The sequence below is a fragment of the Apaloderma vittatum genome, unplaced genomic scaffold (genome assembly GCF_000703405.1).
Source record: "Apaloderma vittatum isolate BGI_N311 unplaced genomic scaffold, ASM70340v1 scaffold31006, whole genome shotgun sequence".
NCBI classification, from domain to species: domain Eukaryota; kingdom Metazoa; phylum Chordata; class Aves; order Trogoniformes; family Trogonidae; genus Apaloderma; species Apaloderma vittatum.
The window spans coordinates 6,205-16,369 of record NW_009720637.1 but is presented as its reverse complement, the minus strand read 5'-3'; the positions used below and the strand labels follow the sequence as shown (position 1 = coordinate 16,369).

Sequence of the window (10,165 nt, the reverse complement as noted above, 5' to 3'; positions counted from 1 at the left end):
TGGCCAAGTGTCCCTGTGTCCTCAGGCTACGCTCCTGAGGGCACCACTTTTTTCCTGTGGCCTCTTGGCATGCACATCCCCAAAGGGCATGATGAAGGAGATGGGAGCACAGCATGGGGCACTTCAACCTGTAGGGAACCAATCTTGAGTTGCTTTTAGAGGCCACAGCTCCTCTGGGGTGACAGGGAGCCAGAGCTGGCGTGAGCAGAAAGAGGACTGTGCTGGGAGCGCAAGGACGTGACTCTTGATCCACACTGTATGTGTCCCTGCCATTTGTGACTCGCTGTTCTTCTCTTGTGCTGCTGGCAGGCCTATGAGCTCTCCACGCTGACTGGCACTCAAGTCCTGCTGCTGGTGGCCAGTGAGACGGGCCATGTGTACACGTTTGCCACACGGAAGCTGCAGCCCATGATCACCAGTGAGACGGGGAAGGCGTTGATCCAAACGTGCCTCAACTCCCCAGACTCGCCCCCACGCTCGGACCCAACCACTGACCAGCGCATGAGCGCCACGGGCTTTGAGGAGACGGACCTCACCTACCAGGTGTCCGAGTCGGACAGCAGTGGGGAGACCAAGGTAACGTTCCCGTGCTCAGCTGCATGGATGGGCACCTTGGGAGGTGCCAGTTGTCCCCCTGGAGCTATGCTGGGGGTCCTGATCATCCCCAGTCCTTCCTGAATAGCAGCTTGGGAAACTGAGGACAGGACCCCTTTGGCTGTGACTCCAGTGAGCTTTTGCTGTGGCCTCTTGGGGCTGGCTCCTTCGCTTGGCTGGTGGTAGGGGTGATTCGGAGAGGGAGGGAAGTGGGTGTGCAGGTGTCCTGGCCCTGGCCTTTGTAGCGGGAGCTCCCCACCAGCCCAGCCCACCCCCCTGGGCAGCTCTCTCGGTGCTGTTATCTCTCCCCGGGCGTCTCCATGCTCTTGCACTCATTGATAAAAATTTGATTCTGCCTCCATGGCCTTATAAGGCCTGGTTTCCCTCGCCAGAGTCCCTGGCAGGGCCCCTCACATTCCTTATAAGCTGCAGCTGTCTCTTGCTTTGGTGCTGTTTTGGAAGGGGGCAGGGAGGACATGGGGAATGGAAACATTTGGCTGGATGGACCGTTTCTGTTCCCTGCCTGGTGTCCCTCCAGGCGCCGGCCCTTGCCCCGTGTTACTTGTGGCCTCTTGCCCAGGGTGCTGCAGAGGGCTTGCCCGTGGGTGCAGAGTTGGGCAGTGGCCCTTTTCTGGAGGAGCTTTGTCTTGTCCCTGCATCCCCTGGTGCTGTTCCTCAGAGCTGTTGCAAAGAGCGCTGTCTCCCGTGTCCCTGCTGCTTCCTTCACAGGCTGGTGCTCGAGTCCGCAGGCGCTTGGAGGTGGGAGGCAGGGGAATCTGTGGTGCGAGGCTGGGACGACATGCTGAACTGGGGATTGTGCCACAGTGTGGAGTGCCATTGGATGCTGCAAGTGGCTGCAGCTCTGCTCTACTTGTGCATGGGTACTGGGCTTGCTGCAAAAACATCCTTCCAGGTGAACTGTGGCCTTGCTCAAGGAGCCCTCCAGCCAACTGTACACAAGCCACAGCACCATCCTTGCCATACGGTAGCCACTAAAACCTGAAGCAGAGCAGACCTGGAGAAGGGTGTTTGCAGTCTCAAAGGCAGTGAGTGCAGCCTTGAGACATGCCGATCATGTTGTGTGGGGCTGCAGGGGTGTGATCGGTTCTGTGTTTGTATCCTGTGGCAGCCCAACAGCTCTGCTCATGGTGCCACCTTTCTTCCATGCCCTCTTCCCCATGAGTGTGCAGTGCTGCACCAAGTAAAATCTTATCACCGCTGAGCCCTGAGAAGTATCAGCAGTCTCAGACCAACTGCAGGTGGGGGAGCTCTGGTGGCCAAGGTGTTGCTGGCTGGAGAGCTCTGTACTGGAGTCCGGAAGAGTCCTTGAGAAGGCTTTTGGCTGATGGAAGCCCAATAACAGTCCTGGTTGTCCTAGTCTGATGTGAATCCCCCTGAGTGCCTCTGATTCCTAGTGCGAGCTGTGGCAGCCCTTTCCAGTAGGCAAAGGATCCCATTGTCACCAGAATTTCTCGCTTGTGCAGCCCACGTTTGTAAGGACTTGTTTCTGTTATGTTTCTCCTAGATCAAAAGACAAGTCCTGTGGGCATTTTGTAATAAGGCAAATAACCTGTGCCTGGAGTAATTTGGAGGTGTGGGAAGTGCTGTGCGTGGCAGCTGACCTGTCCCAGGCATGGGGCTTTTCCACATCACATCCTGGAGGAGTTTCCCTGAAAGTAGTGCTGGGTGGCCCCAAAGGAAGCGTGCTCTTGGCATGCAGCTGCTGGGCAGAGGAGATCTTAACATGACTGCTCTCTGCCTGCTTTCTAATGAAACCCTGCAAGCTCCATCTCAGTACTCATGAGTGATAATGCTTAGTGTGGGGTGCCTTGTGGGCAGAGGCAGCGTCTGGCATGGGGCTGGAGGAGCCCTGTAACCCTGTCTTCTGCTTTACGTTCTTGCTAAACCTGCCCATGGCATGCTGAGAGTTCATGTCATGGCAAGCCCTGGGGCTGGGGACAGTCCCACCTTGACTCTCCCCAGTCCTGCCCTGCCTTCTGCAGGGCTGGAAGCCTGATTTGGAGCTCTGGCAGAGATCAACCCAATTCAGATAGACCAAGAAGCCCGCTGAGGGTGAAGGGAGCCTGTGGGTGGGCTGTGCTAGGTGGCTGGTATCCTTGCTGAGGGGTGAGTGGTACACAGGGCTGGGTTACAGGTGCCTTGTTGGAGGGGATAGCAGGAAATAAGGTGCCTGGACTGTCAGGCCCAGCCACGTAGGATGCTCTAAGAGGACTGGGCTGTTGCTCCCTTGCCTTTCTCTGAACTCTGCTTCCCGGACCTCTGGACAAAATCTGCCGGTGTTCAGCTGCTGCAGCAGTGTGGGAGCAGTGCAGCCAGGCTGTTACCTACAAGCAGCAGCCTGCTGGCGTTCCTTTGTGCTACAGCCAGCGGCAGCTACGGGCTGGTCCTGCCATGCCAAATCTGAAGTCCCTGCCATGGAGCTGAGCTTGGACTGCAGCTGGGAATGGGGAATGCTGCACTTTCAAGACAGCAGCTATATCCTCGCAATGATAGTTGTGTGCTGACCTGCCTGATCTTTTGTGGGCTGCAAAGGACTCGGTGCCCTCGTGTAATTTCCTCTGTGTGGTTATATGAGAGAGGGAGTTTTGGACGGAACTCAGGGGCTCTCGGTTGCAGGGAGAGCGTAGGAGTAGCCCTGATCTGGTCATGTCTTTATGGAGTGGGAAGGGTGGAACTTTCTGCCCCATCTGGAGTGCAGACCAAGTGTTGGAGACGAGTTTGGGATTTCCCATGTGTCTCCAAGACTGGTTGTCCTGCAACACCTGCGTAATAGTGTTGGCTTGGTGGGTCTGGGCCATACTACACAGTGTTGTCCCAGGTAGTGCCCGGAAGCTGTGGAGTGGGATCGTTTCTGTCCTCACAACCCTGCTGCGGTCCAGGATGGGCATCAAGTGGCCTGGGCCATGACCTGTGGTCCACCCTGCCTGTGCGGCATTTATCAAGCACGCACAGTGGTGTGGATCTGTGCAGACATCTCCTGCTGCCATGCTACACCTCTCTGCTGTGTGTTGATTCCCCAGGCACTGCTCTGCAAGCTGAAGTTTGCAGCGAGCTATGGTGGGGAATGGATGTGCAGCTGGATGGGGAAGGGGTTGCTGTGCTGCCTCAGGGCTTCTCCATGGCCCCTCGGAGAACCTTTGTTGAAGGTGACCCATGCCTTGGCTCCTGTTGAAGGCTAGCCTTGTGCATGTAGTCTGGGCTTTGCGGGGTGCCGGGAGTAGCTGAAGTGCTCAGGGGCTTTTGAGAAATACCGGACGTGGGAAGAAGGGAAAGGGTGTCCAGTCCCAAGGTCTCGCCCAGATGTCTTCCTGTACTGGCAGCTATTGCTGCAGCTCAAGAGAAACACAGCGCAGGTGGGAGGAGTCTGAGTCTCACCTGTGGCGGATTGAGGGGGCAGAGATGGACGTGCATGGTTCAAGCCTGCTGGCAGAGCATCCCTCCCAAGTACCTCTGCTGGTCTGATCACCCTGGGGGTTGCCCTTCTGCTTCTGGGCCTGATTAGGGCGCTGTGAATCTTTTGGGATGCATCCTTCAGCCCTGAGGATGGAGTGTGGGGGGGATGCAAAGTGCCCTGGCTGCTTGGGGGCTGTATATCAGGGGTGTACAGCTTCGGGGCTATGTCTGGGTGTGAGGGAGCCTGACTTTTCCAGCTGGGAACAGGACCCACCCCTGCTTTGCTGTGGCTTCCATGGGCTGGTGGGAGCTCTGCCCTGTCACCCACGTGGGGAGGGCACCCAGAGCCTGTGTCCCATGTGGGATGGCAGGAGTTTGTGGTTGAGCTAATGGAAAGTGCCTCTGTTGGACTCTGCTCTGTTATCACGTGCCTCTTCTAATTTGGACTTCAGGGACGGCGGTGCCAAGGCGGAGAGACGTTGCTCTCCTCCCTCCCCAGGCCCTGGGGCATGGTGGAGTGCCCGGGATTGGCTCCCCCTGTCCAAAATGGGCTGCCTTCCCTTTTTTAGCTGTTCGTTGAGCTGTGAATTCCTCGTTCCTGGCAGCTTGACAAGCTGGGAACAAGGCTTAGCACGTGGGAGAGCTGGGCCCACCAGCTTGCAGTAGGAGGGGTGGGAGTGTGGCAGCCTTAGACATTCCCACGTTGGCAGGGTACAGGGACAGCAGGTCCCTCGTGGCCTGTGGCATGGTCTCCTGTGGAGCAGTGTATTTGCAGCCTGCTCTTGGCCAGCTGAACAGGGCAATAGAGGAGGTATGGAAACATGGGGCATTCCAAAGGGGATCTGGGGGAAGGAAGTCTGTTAGGTGAGGTGTGCCTGTCAGGGGCGGTGAGGATCGTGCTGCTGGGCTTGCTTGGTTCCTGCAGATCTAAGCCACGTCCAGCCACATGCTTTGAGATCGTGGAAACTGGGATGTTTTGTGCCCTGCAGCCTGACATACGTGTTCCTCCCTTTTTCCCAGAGCCAGGTGGCCAGGCACTGAGGCTAACAGTGGCCCATCACAGGTCCCTTTTCCTCCTGATACTCAACTTTCCTGGCAATGCTGTCTTCAGACAGACATAGAGCTCCAACACTCCTTGCAAGACTGTGGTGTGTGCCGGCTGTAGCTAACACGCAGGGACCCTTGGAAGCGTTTGTCCTGTGTCCCGTCTCCTGCTAGGAGACTGGAAAATGGGTGCTTTCCCTGGCCAGGTTCTCTCCTGCAGGAGATTTGTGGAGGTATTGCCCAGGGCCTGCCAAACCAGCTGTCAGGACTGGGTTTGGGCCTCCCTGGTGTCCAGGTTTGGCCTTACTCACCTCTCCCTTGCTGCTTTCAGTGTGCAGCTGCTTTTAAGAGCCAGTTCTCGGCTTGTTCTTGGCCGTGTGTTTCCTGACATAAGGGAAGTGGTGTGTGTTCCTGACAGGAGACTGTGTTTGCCTTTACTTCTGTCCCTGAAAGGACTGCTTTTGCCTGCTGTGTGCCAAAAAGAGACTGCTCTCTTCTTGGAGGCTATGGAGGCTCCTGGGGAGGGGAAGAGTTTCTTTGTCCCCTGGTGTCTTGCGGGGAAGTCTCTCAGGGGACCCCTGTGGCCCTGGGCTCATATCCAAGGTTTACGCTGAGCTCTCTCCAGCTCTTCTCATGCTGCATTATTGGGCACAGTCTCCTCGTGTTTGTACAAGCAGCTCCTCTCAGCTACCCTGGCTCTGCTCCATGTGCTGGCAGCAGCCTGTGGGGGTATGATTTAGCATTGGGGTGCAACCTGCAGAGCCTGGTTTGGGCTTGTGGGCAGGTGTTGACCAGATACAAGGGCTGGTCTGAGTTGTCGCAATCTCTCCTTCCCCAGGACGCACTGAAACCAGCGTTCACTGTCACCAACCTGCCGGGGACAACGTCCACCATCCAGACAGCCCCCACCACCTCGACCTCCATGCAGGTCAGCAGCGGCCCGTCATTCCCCATCACTAATTACCTGGCGCCAGTGTCTGCCAGCATCAGCCCCAATGCCGTCACCAGTGCCAACGGGACAGTGCTGAAGACTACTGGAACCAGTGCAGTGACATCTGGGGGCCTCATGCCGATACCCACCAGCTTCACCCTCATGTCAGGTCAGTGCCTTTAGGGGCTGAGGACTGCATCCATCCGTCTCAGCACCTGGAGTGTGTTGCTGCCCTCTCCAAAGCAGAGGAGATCTAGTGGCAGGAGGAAGCAGAGTGGTTGCTATTTGTAGGGTGAACCTGGCTGAGATTCCTTGCTTGAGCCCAGCCAGGCTAGTGGCTGGAGAAGGGTCATGTAGTGACTGTTTCCTTAGAGTGCTGCGAGCTGGCCCTGCTGCTGGGAAGGGCCTGGTGGCAAGGAGCTGAGCTGGGACCCCAGGGCAGCACCGAGAAGCCTAGAGGGAGTGAAAAGATTTGGTGGTGACAAAGCCTTTCTTTCTCCCTCCTTTTGGCAGGTGCTTCCCTTTCTCCGGGGACCCCTACCATTCCTCTCACTCAGTTACAGCCGCACTCCCTGGCTCTTTCCAGCCAGCAGGGCCAGGTGGTCACGGGGACGGCTGGCCCGTCTGCAGCAGGCACAACAGACAGTCTTCCGCTTCCCTGCCAGAGCTGGAGGGCAGATCGTGTCGCTGACAGGTCAGCACTCGCTTCTCCTCCGCTTGCTTGAGGTGGGGGGATGGAGGCGTCTGTGGGGGTGTCCTGGTCCTGGCCAGGGAGCTGACGCCCAACTGAGGTGGGAGAACAGAGGAGGCAGAGCGCAGGGTGCCCTGCCTGCAGCTATGGGGGAGAGATGGGAAGACAAGGCAGAGAACGCTTGGCATAGGCAGGAGCAGCATCCTAGGGGATGTGGGCCAAGGGAAGCAGCGATGGACAGTCTCCTGTCCCAGGGCTTGCCCTGTGGCTGGCAGATGGAGAGGAGACAGGTCCCTGGTGCAGCTGTGCTGAGACAGAACTGTGCTGCTGGGAGGGTTGATGGAAGGAGACTGTAGGGGCTGAGATGCCCAATGGATGTTTTTTCAGTGCTCTCATTTGGCTCTGAGCAGCTGCCCTTGCTTTTGTATTTGGAGCTGCTGTCAGTCACTGAACCACAGTGTGGAGGATAGACTGGGAGAGACACAGAGCAGAGGAGGGAGTGGTGCTGCAGTACTGCCTTGTGTACATTGTCCCTTGTAGGAATTCCTTGTTGCGCTGAGCCAAGGCTCTCCAGGTGCTGTACTGGGGCTGCACGTAATCTGGGGAGACACTATTTCTCGTGTCGTGCCTGTTTGTGCTCGAGTTGATGAGCCTGATAGCCTGTGTGCTTTCCTGGAGCTCTTCTGGCTACCGTGGGCCCTGGCAAACAGTGTGATCCCATGCAAGGGTAGTGGATTTCCTTTGTGATCTGGAGGAGCCAAGAGAATTGATGGACGTGGGGAGATGCCCAGTCGGACTGAAGTGGCTGGTGATTCCTGCTCTTCAGCATCCCTTGCTCTTCCCTCTGGAGAAAGGACCTGAGCCTGAGGGGAGCTTTCTGTGCTGAGCTCCATCTCTGGAGTTGAAGAGCTTTGCAGTGAGTGGTTTGGGCTGGAGGCTGTGTGGCTGTGCCACTGCAGCTCTGGGGCACATATCTCTTCATAGGGTGCTGTGATGTTGATAAACTATATGAGATAGTTGTTCCCTGAGTGCCCGGTGGCGGATGGAGCTGGGCTCCACAGTGTGAAGGTAGCAAGGTCCGGCCGGCCTGAGCGTTTGGTCTCTCACAGTTTGGCTTGGTGCAGTGAGATGATCTTTGCAGGGCTGGCTGAGCACGGGCAGTGCTGGGGGCATGTGCTGGGCCCCCTCCTCCCAGCATCATCTGTGCTGTGTCTTGGGGGAGCCAGGAATGATGAGGAGAGCCCAGGCGTTCCTGAACCGTGCCTGGAAGCTGGACAAAAACTGCTGTGGCCTTTCCTTTCCTCTCTGGAGCCCTGTAGGTCAGCTAAATCTTCTTTAGCCCCTGTGTGCCAAGGAAAGAGCAGGTTTTGGCCTGTTCTTTGGGGCAAGGCCTGGTTTCTGCCACGCTCTGCTTTTGGCTAGCCTTCCCCAGCATAGTGCAGAGCCATGCAGTGGAGCTGTATGCAGCCAGAGAAGGACTGGAGGGCTCTCACATGGCCTGGAGTGGCTGTATCCGTGCCTAACCACACGTTTAAGGGCTCCTTTCTCTCCCCAGGTGGTACCATGGCTCAACAAGTCCCAGTCCAGGCGATCCAGGTGCACCAGGCACCGCAGCAAACGTCTCCTTCTAGTGACAGCAGCACTGACCTTACCCAGACCTCTTCCAGCGGAACAGGTAACTAGGACGTTGCGGGAAGCATGTTCTGTCTTCCTAGCCAAAGCTGGTAACAATAGACCTCATGCCTGCTCCCTGCCTAGGATCCTTCAGACCAACTCCATCCCAGCCTTTCTCACAGTTCCTCAGGTGTATTTATCACTATTGCCAGCCCCTGTGCTATGCTATAACTAGGTAGATAGATGCTGCTCTACACAGGGCACCTTACAAAGGGATTTCAGAGCCTCTTCAGGTATGTCATGTGCTCTTACTTGCAGCATGGAGCTGGGAAGAGGTTCCCCAGTTTTCAGATTGTTTCTCAGTGAGCCAGCATTGCATTGTGCTAGGGCTCACATCTGCTTGAAATTTTTACTGTATATGCAAAGGACACTTCTTTTGTCAGCAAAATCAGGTGCCTGAATGCACCTCAACAGCTTTAATAAAGCTTTGTCAGGAAACTCGTCTCTCAAGTTGAATTCAGTGCTGGAATATTTGGCTACGGTGCTTTTCTGCCCTGTCATACTCACTCACGAGGTGGGAGGTTTAAGTTCTCCTGCCTGTTCCTTGGAGCTTTTCCCCGAGGGCTTGACAGAACAAGATGGGTATCCTCATGCACTTGCTGCTTCAGGACAGCATGCCAAGGGTGGCTGAGGGAGGGGTGCTGAGCAGGCATGTGAGGGTAGCAGACTCCTTTCGTGTGGCTCACATGTAGTCTGTCCTGGTGCCAGTGACCCTCCCGGCAACCATCATGACGTCGTCTGTGCCAACCACTGTGGGTGGCCACATGATGTACCCCAGCCCACATGCGGTGATGTACGCGCCCACATCTGGCCTTGCGGACGGTGGACTTGCAGTCCTCAACGCTTTCTCACAGGCGCCTTCAGCGATGCAGGTGTCCCATGGCCAGGTCCAGGATCAGGGTAAGACAGCTGTCTGGGTCAGTGCTCCGTTAAGTGCTCTGACACCCTGATTTTTCTTGTCTCACATGTATTTATGCTCTGTATTAATTTAAGAGAATTTTCTTTTTAAGCACTCCTAGTGGCTGTACAATGGCCTGGCAAGGATGATGCTTGTTGCATGCTTTTAGATCCTGCCATTCTCCTTTGTAAAGGACCACTTGAGCTGTTTGCTGGGGAAAAAGGGTGAGGGTTGCTGAGATGGGTGGTGTGTGGGTTAGGCAGTGGAGGGAGCTAGGAGACACTGGAGAGGGTGTATGGTTGCGTGAGGGGGAAAAGAAGAATCAGGCCATGAAGGCAAGACTTAGATTGAGGGGTTGTGGCTGCTTCTCCCAGCATTTGCAAAACTACCACATGTGGCTTTATTGTGGGATGCCTCCGTGCATGCAAACGGGCACCTTCATCCTTGTGAAGCTCTGTGGAGCTCAGAGGAAGGACCTATGGGGGAGCACTATTTAAGGGATGGTGTCATTTATGCACTCTCTCTGTGGCAGGTGGCGTTCCCCAAGTGTTCCTGACAGCCCCATCAGGCACCGTTCAGATCCCAGTCTCAGCTGTCCAGCTTCACCAGGTAGGCACAGAACGGTACTCACAGGTGTTCAGGGTGTGTCTGTGCTCTGCCCCTGCCTGCACATCCTTTATGGCTCTGGGCAGACCCAGGCTTGTGGGTAGGGCCAGTCCTCAGGTCTGGGAAATCTGCTGGTGCCACCCACCCTTGGGTGAGGAAGTCTTGCCCTCCTTGGACAGGTGCCCAGAAAGGAGAGAGTCACCCTGGCTGCTGGCACACATGGTCTCAGGGCATGCTGTCCCCCAGTGCTTCCTCCTCCTTTTTCTCTCTAGATGGCTGTCATCGGGCAGCAGAGCAGCAGTGGCAGCAGCCT

General features: G+C 56.3%; 1 protein-coding gene across 1 annotated transcript; it reads left to right on the top strand.

Annotated features, from left to right (window-relative positions):
* Positions 1-315: 315 nt before the first annotated feature.
* SRF (serum response factor (c-fos serum response element-binding transcription factor)) lies at positions 316-10,161 on the top strand (the record flags this gene model as incomplete). Its single annotated transcript, XM_009871074.1, has 6 exons — positions 316-576; positions 5,891-6,152; positions 8,230-8,349; positions 9,057-9,248; positions 9,779-9,855; positions 10,125-10,161. Coding segments are annotated over exons 1-6 (856 nt in total), but the record flags the coding sequence as incomplete, so codon positions are not given.
* Between the last annotated feature and the right edge of the window lie 4 nt (positions 10,162-10,165).